General features: G+C 41.1%; 1 protein-coding gene across 2 annotated transcripts in view; it reads right to left on the bottom strand.

The window, feature by feature from the left end:
- The window catches only part of Gne (glucosamine (UDP-N-acetyl)-2-epimerase/N-acetylmannosamine kinase), a 53,703-nt gene extending 43,177 nt beyond the window's left edge, over nucleotides 1–10,526 (bottom strand). The window contains exon 1 of one of the 2 annotated variants that reach the window (XM_074051466.1): nucleotides 10,380–10,526. In XM_074051466.1, coding sequence (XP_073907567.1) covers nucleotides 10,380–10,430 — 51 coding nt within the window. In that variant the 5' untranslated portion in view covers nucleotides 10,431–10,526. The remainder of the gene's footprint in view (nucleotides 1–10,379) is intronic. The other variant, XM_074051467.1, reaches the window with a different exon arrangement.
- Between the last annotated feature and the right edge of the window lie 11,419 nt (nucleotides 10,527–21,945).

The following is a 21,945-nucleotide window of genomic DNA, read 5'->3' as shown; positions in this document are numbered from 1 at the left end:
CAACTTGCCCTAAAAATGATGATTTAGATCAACCTGAGACAGGTTTCTAGAAGTCATAATGTGTAAGGGCTCTACTTTGTAAAGAGGAAATATACTGTAGCCACTAAGTAGGTGGAATCAAATGCTGTGCTCCTGTATTTAACAAATGTGTGACATCAGGCAATTTTGCTTTCTGGCTTCTGCTCTGCTTATCAATAAAATGGGTGCAAAAATGCACATCTTAAGGTTGTTATGAGTCCTGATTGAATACAGATAAGTATATAGAAGTGTAGGCCACTACTACATGGGTGGAATTTACAGAACAACAAACTGCTTTTAATAAGTACCAATTAAAAGAGTAAGACAAGATAGTGAGACCCTGTCTCAAAAAACAAATGAACAAAAAATAGTCAAAACAGATATATGACTATTTGTCAGGAACAGTCTAGAAAGGTCTCCCCCTTTGATGAGAAAGTTGTATTAAATGTTCTCATAAGATTTATAATTCTTGATACAAGAAAGAGTAGGAAATACTCTGGAGTTAGTAGGTATAGGTAAGAACTTTCTCAACGAAACCCCAGCAGCACAGCAACTAAGAGATAGCATAGATAAGTGGGACCTCATAAAACTAAAAAGCTTCTGTTCATCAAAAGAAATGGTCTCTAAACTGAAGAGAACACCCACAGAGTGGGAGAAAATATTTGCCAACTATACATCAGACAAAGGACTGATAACCAGAATATACAGGGAACTTAAAAAACTAAATTCTCCCAAAACTAATGAACCAATAAAGAAATGGGCATGTGAACTAAATAGAACTTTCTCAAAAGAAGAAATTCAAATGGCCAGAAAACACATGAAAAAATGCTCACCATCTCTAGCAATAAAGGAAATGCAAATTAAAACCACGCTAAGATTCCAACTCACCCCTGTTAGAATAGCCATCAGCAACACCACCACCAACAGGTGTTGGCGAGGATGCGGGGGAAAAAGGAACCCTCTTACACTGTTGGTGGGAATGTAGACTAGTACAACCACTCTGGAAAAAAATCTGGAGGCTACTTAAAAAGCTGGACATCGATCTACCATTTGATCCAGCAATACCACTCTTCGGGATATACCCAAAAGACTGTTACTCCAGAGGCACCTGCACATCCATGTTTATTGCGGCACTATTCACAATAGCCAAGTTATGGAAACAGCCAAGATGTCCCACCACTGATGAATGGATTAAGAAAATGTGGTATCTATACACAATGGAATTTTATGCAGCCATGAAGAAGAACGAAATGTTACCAGTCGCTGGTAAATGGATGGAATTGGAGAACATCATTCTGAGTGAGGTTAGCCTGGCTCAAAAGACCAAAAATCGTATGTTCTCCCTCATATGTGGACATTAGATCAAGGGCAAACACAACAAGGGGATTGGACTATGAGCACATGATAAAAGCGAGAGCACACAAGGGAGGGGTGAGGATAGGTAAGACACCTAAAAAACTAGCTAGCATTTGTTGCCCTTAACGCAGAGAAACTAAAGCAGATACCTTAAAGCAACTGAGGCCAATAGGAAAAGGGGAACAGGTACTAGAGAAAAGGTTAGATCAAAAAGAATTAACCTAGAAGGTAACACCCACGCACAGGAAATCAATGTGAGTCAATGCCCTGTATAGCTATCCTTATCTCAACCAGCAAAAACCCTTGTTCCTTCCTATTATTGCTTATACTCTCTCTACAACAAAATTAGAAATAAGGGCAAAATAGTTTCTGCTGGGTATTGAGGGGGGGGAGAGGGAGGGGGCGGAGTGGGTGGTAAGGGAGGGGGTGGGGGCAGGGGGGAGAAATGAACCAATCCTTGTATGCACATATGAATAATAAAAGAAAAATGAAAAAAAAAATAAATTATTTTCTCACAAAAAAAAATTTATAATTCTTTGATAGTCTAATTATATTCTGAATGCTTAAGTTATAATTCAGCTAATGGAGTAATCTAGAGAAAGATATGATTCTTATACTACAAAACTGTAAGTACTTGTTCACAGTTCATAGAGACCTCAGGCTAAAGTCAAAGGAAATCAAACCAAATAAAACTTAACTACTTGGAAAGGTTTTGAAATTTTAATTCATAGTGTTAATAGCAAAGTAACAGAGATCCAGAAATGTAATATTATTTACCCCTAGAAAAGTGATGTCAAAAATCAAAAGAGGGCTGGCAGAGTGGCTCAAGTGGCAGAGTACCTGCCTAACAAGTGTGAGGCCCTGAGTTCAAATCCCAGTGCCACCAAAAAAATTGAGAGATTTTAAAAGATAATGTATTTAAAATCAAAACATAAATGTCTGTGGCATACTTCTGACCTACTAGTCTAATAAAACTTTAGAAAAGAAAAATGTGGGCTGGAGGTTTAGCTTAGAAGTAGAGCACTTGCTTGAGAGAAAGAGAGAAAAAAGAAGTAGAGCATTTGCCTAGCACACATGAAGCCCTAGGCTTAATCCCCAGCACTGTGCAATAAAACAATAACAAAACAAAAAGGAAATTAAAGTATCATCTTTAAAAAAAGGAAAAAAAAATGAGGTCAGTTTGGCATAAGCATTTTTTTAAAAAATAATTTTATTGAGGTATCAGTAAATAGCTAAAGCAGGTGTTTTAGTTTTGAATTTTCATGAAGTAAAATCCACCATGAAGCTGAGGAAAGAAAACATTACCAGTGTCCATGGGCTACCTACTCAAGAGCTGCCTATCCATGATCCATGAAAAGACCTGGCACCAAGGCTGTATTTGGTGAACAGGCACAACAGTAATTAGCTAAGAATGTTAAACTAGTTCTCTGAACCATCAGATAGGGAAAAGAGGATTGGTCAGTTGGGCATGAGAGGGAGGGGCTCATATGAAAAACATAGGCATAAACCGTGGGCCGGGCTGGTGGCTCAGGCCTATAATCCTAGCTACTCAGGAGGCAGAGAAGAGGATCAAAGTTCAAAACCAGCCAGCCAACCCAGGCAAATAGTTTGCAAGAGCCTATCTCAAAACACCCTATCACAAAAAGTTAAACTGGTGGAGTGGCTCAAGGTGAAGGCCTTGAACTCAAGCCCCAGTACCAAAAAAAACAAAACATAAGATAGGATAGGTGGACTATAGGGAAAGAGTCCAGTGCCTAACTTGTCTTGAATGTTAAACAGCTTTTCTGATTTCAGTTTGTTTGAAAGGTAAGCTTTTGTTTTTTTCTCTCATGTTTTTTTTCCAGTGCTTTTGATTGAACCTGGAGCTAGGCAAGTACTCTACTGCCCAGTCGATTTCAATCCTTAAAATAAATTCTCTCTTTTTCAGATGCCCTGTCCCTTGCAATCAGAAGATACTAACAACGAAACTGTAAGCCAGGGAGAGGCCCAACCTCATTATTTTGATCCCCAACTCCAACTCATTTTTTATGGCTGGAGAACTTTGTCAAAATGACTCTGAGGCTGAGTAAGAATTTAATGGAAAGACTACTTTGGTGGTGGTTTTTGTTTTTTACTTTTGTTTTGCAGTACTAGAGTTGCTAGGCCACCACTTGAGCCATGTTATCAGGCCCCACCATATTGTTTTTTAAGGGGCTGGAGGGAACAGGGATGGTGTTATATTTGTTATCTCTGTCCTGAGCCAATATCATGAAGAAATCAGCCAAGACGAGATAGAAAAAACTGAGCAGTCACCATATTCAGCTAGATGTTTCAGTTTCATAAATATCTTTCATTTAACTGTTCTCACCCTACTCTATATGTCAGCCACAACACTTTTAATTGCCAGAGTGTTTAGATCATGTTGAGGTAAAACACACCTTACAAACCAGATACCACTGCATAAGCCCAACTGTTTATAACTTCCCTGGGACAAAGAACTGATCTTATTGCACTGAGTAACTTTTTGAGGCTGTATTACATAGGGGAAATGGTTCTTTTTTTTTTTTTTTGCGGTACTGGGATTTGAACTCAGGGCCTACACCTTAAGCCACTCCATCAGCCCTTTTTTGTGATGTGTTTCTTCGAGATGGGGTCTCTCCGAGCTATTTGCCCAGGCTGGCTTTGAACCTCGATCCTCCTGAATAGCTAGGATTATTGGCATGAGCCACCTGCCCCCAGCGGGAAAACAGTTCTTTATCCCCAGGAAAAACATTCAAGGATTAAAATTACTGGCTGAAAATAAATCAGTAACATCCTAAACTCTGTTCATTAACTTCAGGTCTGCAAGAGCATGAGATTATAAGGTATGCTTACAAATACACTAATTAAGATGCTTATAACTGGAAGAGAGCCTTTTTGAAATTCACATTTCAAGACCATATAATCACTATTTACCAGCCCAGTTACTAATCAGTTTACCATGCCAGCCAGCTGGCCTTTTAGAGTACCTGTGGTGATGAACCAACTCTATGCTAACTTTTCCAGCTATAACAGAGACATACAAATAAAAATTATGAGTTCATGTATGGTTTTGTGAAATATTTACTGGGATTTTAAAATGCATTTTTCTTTAGGGGCCATAAAGATAAATTATTTTATTGTCTGGCTACTAGGGAAATGACATAAGCCAGAAAGCACTCAGTCATCCCTGACTAACAGAAGTTCAGAAAGCTTAATTGGCACAACAATTCCTGAAGGACTGGAAAAGTGTTGAAACTAGTTTGCCTTTAACTTTGACTCTGCTATAAAAAGTAGGATCAACACAATTATGTTCTAAAATAACAGGACACTAAAAGTTATACAGGATGCATGTTCATTTGGACTTTCAAGGATCTAACAATGATCAACAGCATTCAATACCAGTAACACACCTTTGGAGAAATTTCATGATTTCCCAGTGTATGCTAAGGAAATAATCACAGTACATAGACCTCAGTGTCTCTGTTCGATTGTCTTTCATACCCCTACTCTGGAGTGAATCAGATTTTACTTTTCAAATCATTTGTTCTTCTTCCCTATACCTTGTCCTAGCCCTGAATGTGAGCATTACCACGATTACACCTCTGCCTTTGGTCTTCTAAATACTCCATCTTTCAGAATTTTATTTACTCTTATTTATTTGGTGGTACTGGGGTTTGAACTCAGGGCCTTGCACTTGCTAGGCAAGTGTTCTACCACTTGAGCCATGTCTCCGCCCTAGAATTTCATTTACTCTTAAGCTTTCCACATTGACTTCTTTATTTGCTTTCTTTCTTTTTTTTTTTTTCTTTTCTAAATTACATTATATATATTTTTTTAACTCAGGGCTTCACACTTGCTAGGCAGTTGCTCTTACTGTTTGAGCTACTCTGCCAGCCCCTACATTGACTCCTGTTTAAACAATTCCTTGGATACCTTCCACCAGCCTGCCCTTTCCTCCCAGCTTGAGGGCCATACCTTCAGTTGCCTCCTAGATACTCCCTCAACTCAAGCTCAGTACATATGTCAAATTTAGTTGTTTTTCCTCCTCCCATTTCATGGAGTTGTATTTTAATCTTCACCCTCTCTGACTTCTAGTATCCAGTCTTTCAGATTCTTCAAAAATGTTTCTTGCATGTACTCTTCCCTTCCAGATCCTGTTGTCTTAATTCAGCTCTTTATTGTTTTATTTCCTTAAATCTGAGTCACCTATTTTTTCATGATTTTACATTCCTAAATCAAGATTTATGTATCTGTTTAATGTAGAGTTTTTACAGTGCTAGAGGTTGAACTCAGGGCCTTGTGCTTGCTAGGCAGACACTCTACCACTTGAGCCATGTCCTCAGCTAGAGTTTTTTTTATTACAAAAACCTGTTATGACAATAGTGTCTCCAAAAATACAACATCAAAGACCTAGATTACTGTGTTCCTACTTGCTCTTCCCACCCAAATTCCTTGCCCTTCTCACCTGTCCTGTACACAACTACCCAGTCAATCTCCTTAAAAGACTGCTTTCATCAAGTTATTTCTTTGCTTAACAGAAACTTCAGTGGCTCCCACTCCCTGCTGGATGAGGTATGCCTAGCCTATCAAGTTTGGCGCTGAAGGTCCCAACCTCTTGCTGATCTTATACATATCCTTTGGTCATGAACACTTCCTTGTCTACCTTTGTTTGTGTCATTCCCCATGTTAGAAGGTGCTCCTAGTCTTTGCTTTTTACACCATACTTGGGCTTCTGAAACCTAATCTGAACTCTCTATCCCAAAATAATCCCTTCTCTGAGTTCCTGTAGCAATTGGCTCAACTATTCATTTCATACTTACTATTCTCTGGTTTCTTTGAATGTATGTATTTGTGACTGTAAAGTTATACATCTGGTGTATTATGAGAAACCTGAAAAAAAACCCGTCATATTAGTTACCTCACTGTATATGACCTATTTCTTTAATCAAGTTATAAATTCATGAAGTAACCCTGGTATGTTTGTCTTTGTAATAGTTCCTTGTATCATGCCTATGTAAGAAACAGCCAATAAACATTGAGTCAAAGGAGGATCGTGTCATTTACCAAAGTTCCTTGCCATCTCTGTTCTCTATGGTTGGCCCATTTACGAGTATTGTTTCCCCCATAACACTCTTCCACCATATAGGCTTATGATCTTAGTTGTACAGTGCTGTTGCTCAGACTGCATAATGAATCATGTATGAAGAACATGTTAAATTGAAACACAAAGAAATTTTAGTGGTGTTATAAGACATGTGGAGGTAGAAAGTAACAGAAGATATGGCTAAGATCTGCGGTGAAGCAAAGTCAACAAGGACCCTGTATGATGTCATGCCAAGGAGACCAAATTTTCTCCTATTATTGAGAGGTTTTTTCTTTCTTTTTAAGATCAGGGAACTGTTGTGATCAGATTTGCTTAATTAGAATTATGGGCAATAGATTGGGAAGAGGAAGAAGGATTAATAAAGGGATACCAGTTAGGAATAGTATTTTAGGACCTGAGTTAAAGTGATAGTAGTGGAAATTAAGAGAATCATGAGGACAAGGTATGGTGGTGCCTACTTGTAATCCCAGGTACTCTGGAGGCAGAGATAGGGGGTCATGGTTCAAGGCCAGCCTATGAAAGATAGTGAGACCCTGCCTCAAAAACAAGCTGGGCATGGTGAAACATGCCTGTGATCCCAGCATCTTGGAGGTTAAGGTAGGAGGATTTTGGTCTGAGGCTGGTCAGGGTAAAAGTGAGAGACCCTATCTGAGAAACAAAGTAATAGCAAAAGGGCTGGAGGTGTGGCTCAAGTGGTAGAGCATTTATCTAGCAAGCACAAGGCTCTGAGTTTAATCACTAGTACTGCCCCCAAAAAAGTAAACCAGAAGAAAGAAGGAAGGAAGGGAGGGAGGGAGGAAGGAAGGAAGGAAAGAGAAGGAGGAAGGAAGGAAGGAAAGAGAAGGAGGAAGGAAGGAAGGAAAGAGAAGGAGGAAGGAAGGAAGGAAAGAGAAGGAGGAAGGGAAGGGAGGGAGGAAATGGAGGGAGGAAGGCAAGGAAGGGAAGAAAAGGAGGGAAGGAGGAAGGGAAGGAAAGGAGGAAGAGAGGAAGGGAGGGAGGGAGAAAGGGAGGAAGGAATGAAAGAGAGGAAAGAAAGAGGGAGGGAGGCAAGGGAGGGAGGAAAGGGAGGGAGGGAGGAAGGAAGGAAAAGAATCATGAGACTAGAATCAAAAGAATGAGAAGAGTGGTTAGCACTTGAGGGCAGAAGGAAAGGGAAGGAGGAAGGAAAGAGGGAGGGAGGAAAGGGAGGGAGGGAGGAAGGAAAGGGAGGGAGGGAGAGAGGAAGGGAGAAAGGAAGAAAGGAAGGAAAAGAATCATGAGACTGGAATCAAAAGAATGTGAAGAGTTGATAGGACTTGAGGGCCAAGATGATGGGGAAGGGATAATGATAAAAGACATGACAGATTTTTATTTCAAGCACTGGGTGACTGGCAATGAATGCAGTTATCTGAAATAGAAGAGAAGCAGATTTGGGGATAAGTGTGTGAATAGATGAGAAGATGTGAGCCCTAATTCTGGATATATTAAATTTGCAGCACCTACAGGACTCAGTGCTCACTCCTAACCTAAGGCACCCAACTCTTTCTTACCATAGCCATTTCACTGGATTTTTCTGTCTCTAAATCTGAATTTGTGATACTTCTTGTCAATTCAGAACTCTTCTTGTATTGTCAGCCTTCTGTTCCTGCAGGTTTTACATCCATAGATTCAAACAACTATAGGTGGAAATATTCAGGGAGAAAAATGTGTCTGTACTGAAATGTACAGGCTTTTTGTCTTGTCATTATTCCCTAAAAGTATGAGAAGTACTTACCTAGCACTTACATTATATTAAGCATTGTAAGTAATGAAGAGACGATTTAAGGTTTATAGAAGGATGTGTAAAGGTTATTTGCAAATATTGTGTGCTGGGGACTGAACCCAGGACCCTGCAGATGTTGGGCAAGCACTCTACTTGAGTCATGCCCCTAGCCAGTTTGTTTTTATTTTGTTTTTGAGATAGGGTCTCACTGGTACCTTTGCCCAGGCTGGTCTTAAGCTTGATCCTCCTGTCTCTGCCTCTTAAGTAGCTGAATAGCATGGTATACCCTCCTACCCAACTACTATGACATTTTACATAAAGGACTTGATCATCCACAGCATTTGCTGTCCTTGACAGGTCCTGGGAACAATCTTCCATGGATAGCAAGGGACATCTGTATCTTACATATCCTGTTGTCTAAGTCTTAGACAATTAGATTCTCAAACATTATTAAATGTGGAAACCCAAGGACTTTAGCCTACTATACTTTATTTTAAAAGTTCAGTGGTGCTTTCCTGGCCATGTTCCCATTTCCCCTTTTCCAAGTCACTTTTTCCAAGTGCCCAAGCACTATCTTTTCTGCCCTTTAGCTTCCCTTCACAAAACCTTTTCTTGTCTTTACACTGTTGGTTACTTGCATCACCCTGCATCGTTTTTGAAATGTTCCGCTTCCTGGGCTTCCAGGACACCTGATTTCCTGTCTAACTCTAACATTTCTGGTTGCTGTACCTCCTAAAATCTCTACATGTAGTTATTCTGTCTTAGGATTATGTATTTAGCCTTCCTTACATTTCATTTTAGTATTCAGCCAGCTTGATCTCATTCACTTGCATAAATTAACAATCATTTAAAATTATTCCTAAATCTGAATCTCTAGCCCAGTCCAAACCCAATTACCAACTGTTTATAGGACAACTTTATTTGGCTGTGTCCCATAGACACTTCAAATCAACTTGGCCAAAATTAAGTTTTCTTCTTTCTCATAAATGTGGGCTTCTCCATTCTTACTCTCAGTGAGTAGCAGTACCATCCACCCAGGAGGCATCTTTGACTTCCCACTGTCCTGTTTTTCACATTCAGTATGCCGTGAAATCCTGTCCTGTTTTTCACATTCAGTATGCCGTGAAATCCTGTCCTGTTTTTCACATTCAGTATGCCGTGAAATCCTATCAGTTTGACTTTTTTTTTTTTTTTTTTTTTTGCTGTACTAGGGCTTAAACTACACCTTGAGGCACTCCACCAGCCCATTTTTGTGATAGGATTTTTTGAGATAGGGTCTTGCAAACTATTTGCATCCTGATCGCTGCCTCCTGAGTATCTAGGATTATAGGTGTGAGCCACCAGTGACCAGCTCAATTTACTTTTTAAAGAGAATTTTCCTGGAAGAGAACATCCTGTGATTGAAGTTAATAAAATGAGAATGAGAACAACCTACACGGGAGAACAGCCTGACAGGAGAACTGTTTTTGCTAAGGAATACAGGAAAATATAACTGGATTATTAAGTGGGAGAGTACCTTAGAAGGTAACCTGAAAGTCATGTAGAGAGCTTCAAGCTGGTGACAGATGCCACCAAACGCAGGCAGACAAATGAAACATGAAATGGTTCTTTCTCTCTTTCTCTTTTCTTTCCCCCTCTCTTTCTTTCTTTCTTTCTTTCGACAGTCTCACTACATTATAATATAATAGACTGTGTGACCCATTTATATACTGATAAACATGTTAATTTCCTTTCATTTTGGTATCCAGGTGATCAGTTAATTAACTGGGGGGAAAAGAGGTACAACTAGGCAGCTCTACATGCTATGAAAAATTAAAACAGCTGCAGCAAGTATCATACCTTTTGGAAATGAACTGGGTTTATGAAGCAGAGAATTGAAAAAGTAACAGCAAACCGTGTTATCTCACGAAAGCATTGAGAATCTGAAGGAGTTTGTTTTCAGCATCCAGTATGGAAATACAGAGACCACGGGTTTCAGCTCAATAACCGAGAAACAAATAGGAACTGGAGAGCGACTAACTTGAGTTAGCAGTTTAAAAAAAAAAATTTAAAGTGATGTAATAGACTTAAAACCAAAGCTTTCTTCTTCTACCAGTAATTCCCCTTTTTCCTGACAGCAGTGTCCATAGTAAAGCTTTGTGAAATTGCTACAGTACTTACATGAGGTCCTAGACCGCAGGATTCCCGGAGAGGGTACACACTGCTCTCCATCCTGTAGCACAAGCCTTGGTCCCCGATGTGGTCTGAATTACTGTGCACAGCAGCTGTCTGTTCTCTTGGGTTAGCTTCCACACAGCCCTCATTAATAAGCATCTGAATTCCAAATGAAGGCTCAAGCCCCGCCTCTCTGAAACAGACGTGGCTCTGAGTTCTTCCTGTATTCCTGGACAGTGGGAGGACAGCTGGCACCTGGAGTGTCACTTCCCTGTTCTTCACTTGCCATTCTACCAAGTGGTTTTATTTTCCACTAGCTTTTCTTCTGAGTTTCTGAATAATAACCCTAAAATGTATAGTCATAATCTCAATCATCTTTTTCACATTGTGTTCATACATAGGTACATTGATAACATTTATTGATATGCATGCTACTTTGAGCAAAGAAAATAAAGACATTAAAACTGAAGGACTTTTTTCTAGGATTCCTTAATAACCATATACTTCACAATATTTAGAAACTTTAGTTTCATGAGATTGGAGGAAGTCTATGTTGTTGCATTTTATCTCAGCTACATTAGGACAGAAAATGTACCACACTTTATAAAGGATATACCTTGTGGTTTTGGTGCCAGGGACCCTCAAAGCTGTGAGGGTACTGGCTGGCAATTGACTTGTTATCAAATATGATTCTCCTTGGAATTAAAATTTGGTTACAAATAATTAAGAAACAAATACAGTTCTCCATTTCTCTGACAGATGCTCATGTGCACATTTACCTATCATAAACATCTATATTCCACTTAAAGAAATCTGTAATTAAAAAGTATCAAAAACTCACCAAATATTGTTTTTAAAATGGAGGGGCAAACATGCTCAAAATACACTGCATGTGTATGTGAAGTTTTCACATGAAACACCCTTGTTCTATTAACGAATGCTAAAAATAAATAATTTTAAAAATGTAATCTACCTTGCTGGTATGGTAATGCTCACATCTACAATCCTAGCACTCAGGAGGCTGAACCATGGAAATTGTGAGTTCAAGGCCAGCCTGGACTACATTAGTCACACCCTATCCCAATAAAACAGAAAGTAATCCACTTGTAAGAAGATGTTCCTTTTTATTGCTTTTTTTAGATGGTAATGAATAACACAGGAAGGTTTGTAGACATGCAAGCTAGCAGATTTTATTTTACTGACACAGGCTGGCACAAACCATGTATGAAATAGATTTAAAGGATCCCAAAGAAAATATCAGTAAGTAAAATCCAGCAATGTATGATAACAGCTTAGCACCAAGTGATGTTCATCTCAATTATCAAGATGGTTCAATTAAAACAATTTTTTTGGCAGTGCTGGTGTTTGAACTCAAGGCCTCATACTTGCAATACAGGCACTTCACCACTTGAGCCATGCTCCCAGCCCTTCTTTACTTTAGTTAATTGTTTTAGTTTTTGAATAGTCTCATGCTTTTTGCCTGGGGCTGGCCTCAGACTGTGGTCCTCCTACCTACACTTACCACATAGCATATATTATGATAAATATAAATATATACTGATATCTTGATTACTGAAATAGGTTTTACATAATTTTTGGGGGGTGGGAGTGGATTTTGAACTCAGGGCTTCGCACTTGTAGAGCAGGTGCTGTACCACTTGAGTCACACCTCCAGTCTATGTTGTTCTGGTTATTTTGGAGCTGGAGTCACACAAACTATTTGCCTGGACTGGCCTCATACCACCATCCTCCCAAGTAGCTAGGATTATAGGCATGAGCCACCCATACCCTGCTACAGTATAATTTTTTTAAGATACAGGATTTGAAATCAGAGCTAACCTCATATTTTTCTAGTAATAGAGTTCAAATGTTTATGTAAATTCCAACTATTGTACATTAGAAAAATATAACTTCATTGTTCCTTATCTTGTTTTTATTATACATAAGACTAGGCCATAAGATCTATACCTTTAATGAAATAACCTTTGTAACTCCACGTGTCAGATTCAGCTCCTGCCTTGCTTTCATTAGGCATAAAGTTTCTTCTACAGCAAAGATCAACAAAAGAAGCTGCACATTTGAAAGAGGCTTTGGTTTTGGTACATTATCTTCTGCAGAAGAGTCCTTGCACCCTGAGAGACAGAGGAGCCATTGCTAAGCAGATTCCTGGACACCAGTGGCCACAGACCATGTTTTCAGAGAGGTGAGCCAATAGGAGGTCACTGAGCAGACAGTGAAATCCTGGAGTTCACTGGTGCCCCCAGCACTGCAAAAAGTACTGATTTGAAATAGGCACACAATAAATGCTTGCTGACTTGAGAGGCAGTGACAGTGGGTGGGTGCAGGGCTAAGCAGGATTAAGGCCTCCTAGGCCTCAAAGAAAGAATCAGGATCAGCAGCCTGAGCAGTGAGGCATACAGGATTGGGGTGCTGGCTGGTGAGAGACGCAGGCTGGCAATGGGGAAGCAGAGCTGAGTGGCTTTGGCAGAGCAGGAGCTGAGGGGAGACTAGAGGTGAAGGGACCTGAGGGAGAGGTGACGGTTCCTGCTTTTCCCTCCTACGCGCAGTGCGTGCGTGCGTGCGTGCGTGCGTGTGTGTGTGTGTGTGTGTGTGTGTGTGAGAGAGAGAGAGAGAGAGAGAGAGAGAGAGAGAGAGCGCATAAGCACCTGGCGTGGTAAAGTGGCCCCAGTAGAGAAGTGAGGCAGATAAGCCTCTTGCCATTTCCCAGTTGTTTTAGTTTCCCATGGCTTCCATTATAAATTACACCAGCTGCTACCTTAAACCAACAGTTATTTATTTCCTCACAGCTCTGACACCAGAAATCTAAAATCAAAGTGTCATCAGATCCATATGTCCTGTGTAGGCACTAGGGAAGATACCCTCCTTGGCTCTTCTAGCTCTGGTGGTAGTAGGCCTTCCTTGGCTTACTTGGTTTGTGATGCTATTACTCCAGTCTCTGTATTCTCGTGGCTTTCTCCTCTACTGGCTAGCTCCTATAAGGATTTACGGCCTTCTTGGATAATTGAAGATATTTTCCTCATTTCAAGATACTTTATCACATTTGCAAAGACTCTCACAGATTTTGGGATTTGATGTGGATCTATCTTTTGGTGGGTATGGTAGCTTTATGTGTCAGTTTGGCTAGGCCATCATACCCAGGTATTTGGTTGAACATTATTCTGGATTTGTGTGTGTGTGTGTGAGAGTGTTTGGGTGAGACTTACATTTAAATTGATGTACTTCAAGTACTCCATAATGTGGGTGGGCCTCATCCAATCAGTTGACCTCCTCCGAGCAAGACGTAATTCTGTCAGTAGACTGCCTTCATACTTCATCTGCAGTATTGACTTTTCCTGGGTCTCCAGCCTAATTGCCTTTGAACTTGAACCATAACTCTTTCCTGAGCCTCTAGCTATCATCTTCCCCCATCGGGTTTTGAACTCACCAAGTCTCCATCACTGTGTGAAATAATTCCTTAAATCTCTTTATGTGTGTTTATGTGTATGTGTGTGTAGATAGCTATAGATAATAGATATACATATAAAAGAGACATATATACACATAAAGATACACATTATTGTATTTTATTATAAATAAATCATATCCTTTTATTTCATTGAAGAGTCCTGACCAATACAGAGGACCATTCAACTCACCAGTATCCATTCTAGAGAAATGCTTTTCAGACATGATTGTGAACATAGTCTTGTTTAGGTGCAGATTCTGGTTCAACAGACCTGGGATGAGGCCCAGAGGTCTCCACGCTAATGAGCTTCCAGGTGCTGTTGCTTAGGATGACCAGCTCATTCCAGGACTACCCAGGTTTTAGCATTCAAAGTCCCTTGTCCCTGGAAATGTCCAAACTCTAGGAAAACTTAAATGGTTGGTCACCCTATTGCTGGTCCATGGACCATACTTTGAATAGTAAGAGTCTCCATGGGAAGGGAAAATTGTTAAAATTTAGGCTTTTCCTCAAATAGGTGGATAAGTGTAAAAATATCTTCCAATGTTAGTTCCCAAAGTAAAGTGTCATAAATGATTGTATCAGCAGAGATGAATGACAGGTTCTTGGTCTTGCCAAAGAAAGAATTCAGGGTCAGAAACACAGGGAGTTTTAATAGAGTAATATTTATTAAAGCAAATGTGGAAGTATACCCTTCAAGGGAATCAAGGGTGTGCCCCAAACTCTGGGTCTTAGGCACTTTACGGCTTATGCTAAAGATAGGTACATAATTGTGATGTTTCTAAGAAATAGGAAGGCTTATCCAAGAACCAGAGAATGGAAAGTAATTTTTACCTAATAAAGTGCCCTCAGAGCCAAGATGGTAATTTGAGAGGAAGTTGGTACGTGAAACTGCAAAAACAAACAAACTATACCAAAAAAAACTATCATGAGATATAGATGAAGTTTCTATATAACCTTTAGAGTAGGAAAAGTCCATGTTGGGGGACTGCTGGCCACTGTACCAAGAAGTTCTCTACCATGGTCAGCTGTTACTCCAGTATACAGGATACAGCTGTAATGGATACAGTGCTGCACCTGTTCTCTGGCCCTTTTGCTATATTGTCCCTGTCTGCCTGCCTGCTCCATCTCAATTGTGAAGCAGGCTAGATAGGCATGGGGATGGAGGAAGAAGCTAACTGCAGGTGGCTAGAGGTTAATGCAATGACAGAGCTGGATCACAGCCAGACATCATGTGACTGACCTCTCAAACAAGGCCACCCAAAACCGGCTGGGACCAACATGGTGGACCAAGAAGACCACTAAGTGTCCTTTGCTTCATTATAATGACAGCTTCATATCATTAGCCTTGCAAAATTACCTGCTCCCATCATATACATCCCAAAACCCCATAAAAGGACCAAAAGAAAAGTGGAGTAAACCCCATGCTGGGAAAATATTGACCCATTCCTGAAATTCCCTGCCTTTTCCCCACCTTAGCTCATGAGTACCCTTTCCTCCACTAAGTTTGCCCACAAGAAGCTACCCAAGATCCCGGGGATGTGACTCTCTCTTGGGAAACCTGCAGTCTTTGAGTGTACACTTTACCCTGTAATAAAACTTCAAGCAGTAGAATGCCTGCCCAGCATAGATCTTACATGCCAATTATATTTTTCCAATGCACAGTAGAAACATTTAGTTACTCATTGAAGAAATAGAATATCATTATGTTCTTGCTGGGATTAACAGTTTAGTCAAACACAATTTTCTAATACATATATGACAATAGTCATATTCAGCAGATATGTAGCTGCTATGTTACAACAGCCTGGCACAGTTCTAAGCTCTTTTTTGTTTTGTTTCTTGAGACAACTTTTGCTATGTATCTCAGACTGGCCTCAAACTCATGATCCTCTTGCATCTGCCTCCTGAGTGCTGGCACTATTAGTGGGTGGCACCACACTTGCCTTGTTCTAAGCTCCGTAGCACCCATGCTGATCCTGGATCCCTGTGCTCGTAACAACTGAGAAGAAGGGTATCTGAGAAAGTTCCAATAGCATTTACCAAGGAGCCAAGATGGGGTGCACCAAATCCTAGGCCTTGTTGGAATCTTCCTTCTATTCTTCATTTGCCTTAAGCAGTGGGAGCAGGGAAGTTAAAGTAGAGTGACCTCTTTTAGGGCCAGGGCGTCTTATTCTTACTTGTTCATCTAATACTTCCTTATAGGTGACTGAAAAATAAAAGCCTGCTCTGTGGGTTTGGCCAGCATGTGTGCACACTTATGTGTGTACATGTTTTATCTTTCTTTCCTTTCAAGACCTCTTTCCTAGGAGCTACAGGAGTACATTAACTCAGAGCCTGCAGGGACTGTCGCTCTTTTTTCATTCCCTATAGACTTCCTTCCTTTCCACAACACTGCCTTGAAGTCCAGGCTCCTAAGATAAGATCCCAGGATTTGGAGATAGGAGTTAAGGAGATGCCACCTCTAAGCTAAGCTGGGATTTCCTACTCAATGCCCCCTGAAATGTCACACTATGCTTCAAATGACACCTCACCTTCAGTGTGATTTTTACAAGCCTCCTTTGTCACTGGGACTTGGCTCTGTCAATTGCTTCCTTTGTCTTCTACATTTTCAGTCTGTTCTGCATATCAACATATTCCTCCATGGCAAAGACAAAAACAAGCCAAGCCAGTTTTCTCTACCATCCCGCACTTTACTTGTCCCTGTGCCCCGGTCTGAGTTACCTCTTTCCTTTCTTTCACAACACTGTGAAAGCAGGCTTCCCACAGGCTCTCCACTTGTCAGCTGCCATTCCTTAAATTTTTCCAATTAGTGTTCAGACCCCACCACCCTCAGACACTATTGTCCTAAGTCATCAGTGACCTCTCATGGCCTCGACCCCTCAGGGTCTGGCACCTGGTGGCCTTGCACTATACTTTCCAAGGCTTTTCCTGACTCACCTTCCCCTTGCCCATGCTTTTCAGGGTACCACAGGGCTAGGTCCTCTGGCCTCTCTTCCCCTCTCCTTTTGCCTTCCCCTGTCTGGGAGCAGCCCATGTGTGCCATCCTCTGCCTGCAGCACAGTCCACCTCCCACCTTCCCGAGAAAGGCAGCAGTGTGGGTTCACTTTCGCTCCCTCTCAGAGCCCAGAACTCAAACCAGGCAAGTGGAAAGCCTCATGACAAGGCTTCAGGGAAGTTCTGTGGGTACCGCTGGGGTTTCAGAAGGAAGTGTGACCCATGGAGCCAGTGGAGAACAAAGAGATTTGTAGAGGAGACACACCAGACCAGCCACATTGCTTCCTACTGACAGGAAGCAGACTTAGTCAGCTGGCTATAGGCTGCTGGGGTTTTCAACCAGAGGCTGTCACAGTAGTCCTGTGGACAAGGAGACTGGGGCTGCGTGAGAAGAAAGTAAAGGCAGCAGGACTGTCAGAATGCCCCAGGTGCCGGAGGGAACAGAAAGGGCTGAAAAGCACAGATGAGCAGGCACTGCTGCTACCTCAGGGTAACCCTGCTCTCCAGTGCTGTCTGTGGACACCTGGAGCCTTACAGGTGCTGCTTTGTATCAGGCAGTAGCAAAAGTTGCTTCAAACACCAGCCCATCCTGACTGCAACTGCCACAAAGTCCTGGTCTCAGCTGAGTTCCACTCAGCAAACAGGCGACCAGCAGAGAAGCAAAAAGTACTTTCCCAGAGCTGTGCCCAAGGGCTGCAGGAGGCCCAGTTCCCTCACACTACTTGAGTGGGCTGCCAGAATGTAACCTGGTAATAGAAGGAAGCAGAGGGGCTGCTCTGGCACACTGGGCAGAAATTCTCAGCCTCTGATTCTATAACTACAGAGACTCTTTACTAAGTTGCAGAACACATTGAGGCACATGTCTAGGCTGTGTGTCTGTACATGCAGGGAGAATGGGGAACATGTTTATGAGAACATGATCAGCCCAGTGCACTGATACACACTTGTAGTTCCATCCACTCAGAAGGTACACACTCCTGAGGATCATCAGACTGATGACAGCCTAGCCAAAAAAGCAGCAAGACACCATGTCAAAAACAAAATGCAAACAAAAGGGCTGGGGCATAGCTCAAGTGGTAGAGCACTTGCCTAGCACAAACAAGGCCCTGAGTTCAATCCCCAGTACTGGAAAAAAGAAAAGAATATAAAATAAAATATGCCCAAACAGAGAAGATACAGGAGAAGATACTGTAGTTGGGGGGAGGGGGAGTGAGAACTGAAGTCAGTACTGTGAAGCCAGAGGAAGAAATGAGGCCTGAAGAGACTTGTGGACTAACTGAGCAAGTCTTTCCTGTGTAGGATCTCCATGAACTGTCCTTACATTTATAAGAGAAGGTGTCCAAGGGAAGGAGGTATCTACCAGGTAGAAGATGAAAAGGGGAGTAGACCAGGGAGATCAGCGTTGGTAGGCTCTAAACCAAAACAAACAGCTTAAACAATTTCAAGCTACCTCCAGATTTTCTTTTTCCTAAGGATCAACTTAATTAATTAATTTAGAGTCTGGGTCTTGGCTATGTTGTCCAGGCTGACCTTGAATTCCTGGGTTCAAGTGGTCCTCCTTCCTCATCCTCCTGAGTAGTTGGAATTATAGGCGTGAACCACCATGCCCAGCTATAGTGATAAACTTATTTTTCATGATATATAGTGTAGAAACAAGAATAGAGAAAAATATAACCCAGCTTTTAAGTTTTAGCATGAAGACATTTTGCATCAGAGCTAGTAGCTTAGAAAGGAAGCATCACAGACCTACAAAGAAGCCATTTTCCTGCTGTGTCTAAGAGGCTGATTCATTCTGTCAGCCTCTGGTCACCAGTGCTGCCTTCCCACCATGTAGAGTGCATGCCTTTGAGAATTGCCGTCATGTCTTGAGGTAGGAAGACTCTAAACTTCCTGTCTTGCTCAGGAAGGGCGGCAGACAGCTGGTGTGGGGGCGTGGGGGTGGTAGGATAGGGGGTGAGGGGGGTGGGAAAGTCAGTTAGCTGAGGGCTAAAGAAACAGGCTATCTAAAGAAGCCTTCCAGCACTATCCAGGTAATTAAGAGGACCCGCCCAAGCATTGGCACTGGTTTTTCTTGTTTATGACTTTAATCTTGCTGGCTGTCCTTTCCCTCACCTGTTCATTGAGTTTTATTCCTTATTTAGAGTGTGCCCTTTAACCATGGTGGTTAATGAACCACTACTGTAATTTTCCACCTGCAAATGGGTGTTGCCATCCCTCCTCAGTATTGCCCCTATTTCCAAAATGTCCTGAGGATTAGGAAAAATTATGTTTGTAATCACCTGGCATAGTAATAGGTAGTTATATACATAGTAAATGTTTTTTCTTTTCTAAAAAACAATTTCTCATAAAGCATTTAGAATTCTCAAAGTTACCTACAAGCACCACAATTAGAGTTTCTGGAAACTACTTTGGGTACATTTGTAGATATTGGCATTTACTTTCTTCTAGTTAGCTTAGATACTAGAAAATCTATAAGAATTCTCAGTGTTAGAGTATATATATATATATTTTTTTTCATTATTTGCAGTGCTGGAGATTGAACCCAGGGCCTCATGAATGCTAGTCAAGTGCTGTACCACTGAGCTACACCTCCACCTAATAAATCTTTTTTAAATGTAAAGACATAACTTCTACGCAAACATAAAATTAACATGGATTAAAGATTTCATTCAACCCACTAATTAATAAGGGCACCTGTAAGATGTTAAGACTCTTTGAAAGGAGAATTTGAGAAAAGGACAGTCAATGAGGAAAGTCAATGCAGTTTTGCTAATACGGTAGTTCTTCATCTACAAGGTCTCCAAGATGTCCCTCAGTTGCCAGAAGCCATGATGTGCTGGACTCTGTATATACTGTGTTTCTTCCTGTACAAACATTCCTGCATTGGGCAGCCCAGGACTAACCATCCATTAACTAAGGACTCTCCAAAAACTCCCCCAACTGGCTTTCCAGACTTTTCTTCCACTAGCAAACTCTCAACTTTTCACCCTTGCAAACCCTCAACCCAGTCCCACCCCCCAAAAAGGTTACTATACCTTGAGTTTATGAAACCATATGATTTGTTCAACAATTACGCAGTACCTTGGTTCATCCCTTGTAACATGTTTTTCAACTTGTCTACAAGTACAAAAAGTGTTCTAGTCCTGTGTCTTTGTAGTTCTTCTTTGATAGCAGGAAATGTTCCCCTCTACCACCACCCAGTATTGGGTATAAAGTAAATATTTGTTGATTAAAGGGCTAGAGGGTGTCATAATACAGTCCTTTCCTGCTCTGAAAAATTCCTTCACTTCCTTCTGCCTTTAGAATAATGTGCAGGCCACTTACCAGAAAACCCCATTTCACTTGCCACGCTAAATGCTTATCCTCAAATATTTCTTTTTGTGTCTCTGTGTCTACTCTTCCAACCTAGAACATTCTTTTACTTCACCTTCAGGGCTTCACGCCAAATGACCTCTCTTCCACGAAGCCTCCCTGATCCCTGAGGATAAAGCTAAGCATCACTTGCCCCTGAACAACTCCAGTAAGACAAGTAGCCAGGCTGCCTGGATTCATTTGTTAGTTTTGTGATCTTTGACAAATTTCTGTAGGAGGACAGCTCCACCCCAAGATGTGACTAGGAAATCAGATTATGCCCCAAATATGCCTTTTAGGCATAAGGATTTATTTTGAACTAATTATTTTTTAAAACTGCACACATTAGAGATGCTCTTGACGGCAAAGTCAAAATTACTCTTTTGTAAGGGAAACATAATCTGCAGAAGAAATCTCCATTTGTAAGGTTGGCTTCCTTTCTCTACCAGGAAGAGAAAGATAACTCCAAATAACTAGAAACTCTTACACATAGAGGTGGCACCAACTTAAATCCACACCTTGAACTTCCTCTTGCTTACTGTTCCTTTCCTGGATGCCTCCCCTAACTGCCCTTTCCCACACCTTTCTTTCTCTGTTCATTGAATGATGGTTTTTACACCTAAATCCAAAGCCACCTCTTTAAGATTGACTCATTTCTCTGGGTATCTTCCATATATACATGAGGTACACATGTTATTATACTTGTTTGTTTTCCTTTGATTAATCTGTCTTTTGTTGCAGGGATCCCTCACAACTAAAAACTAGGAAAGGTAGAGAGAAGACCCGTCTCCCTCCTCTTCATTTACTAAATCATCTGTGTCTGAGTTTTCTGATATAAATGTAGGGAGAAAACTACTGCTCACATCATAGGGATTTTGTAAAGATTAATCTGCTAGGTATAAAGCACTTGAAGGAATCTAGAACATGGTGAGTGCCCAGAAAGAGTTAGTTATTATCATTCCTTTTGGATGCTCTTATTATTCTTTACTAGTGCCTCTTTCTGAGTTCTCACACTTGGTTCATTCTGCCTTACATTTTATTTACCTTTTATATTTCTGTCTCCATCACGAAAGGGAGCTCCTTAAGGGATGTTTAAGGAACATTTGCTGAATAAATGAACAAATTAAAAATGGATGAATTGGTAACTGATGCCTTGGCTCTCAGTAAACAAATTCTAATAAAAAAATCAGATTTTTTTTGAGTGGTCACAGTGGCTCATGCCTGTAACCTCAGCTACCTGGGAGGTGGATGTGAGAGTCAACTAAAGTTAGATCTTTCCTGTCAAAGGAGTTAATGTCTAACTATCATTGTGTAGATGCCAGCTAACCTCCTTGAATTGCTGCCTACATGCTTTGTGAAACATTGCTTGACCCTGCAAGAAGAAAGAACCCTGCAAGAAGAAAGAACCCTGCAAGTTTCTTTGGGTCAGACAAAGAGCTGTTTACTGCCAGATGCCCTAATCTCAAACCGTGACCTGTCTTTTCTATAAACAATGAGTAAAATGTCAGCTCCCACCCTCCCCTATCCACAGGGGACCTTGAGAAATCACTTTCTCACTGAGTTGTAAACCATGGGTAGTCACTTTCTCACTAAATTATAAAATGTCACCGTGCCTGAAAACCGTGCCCATACCCCAAACAATAGAGAGCAGTGAGTATTGTGAGCCCAAGTGTGGACCAGTTCTCGTGAGGGAAAAGGAATCATGAGTCAGGAATATGGGCTGGGTGGACACCCCCCCAGGGATGTCCCGCCTGTCAGACT

The sequence above is a fragment of the Castor canadensis genome, chromosome 13, assembly GCF_047511655.1.
Source record: "Castor canadensis chromosome 13, mCasCan1.hap1v2, whole genome shotgun sequence".
Taxonomy (NCBI): Eukaryota; Metazoa; Chordata; class Mammalia; order Rodentia; family Castoridae; genus Castor; species Castor canadensis.
This window is presented reverse-complemented; position numbering and strand designations above follow the sequence as displayed.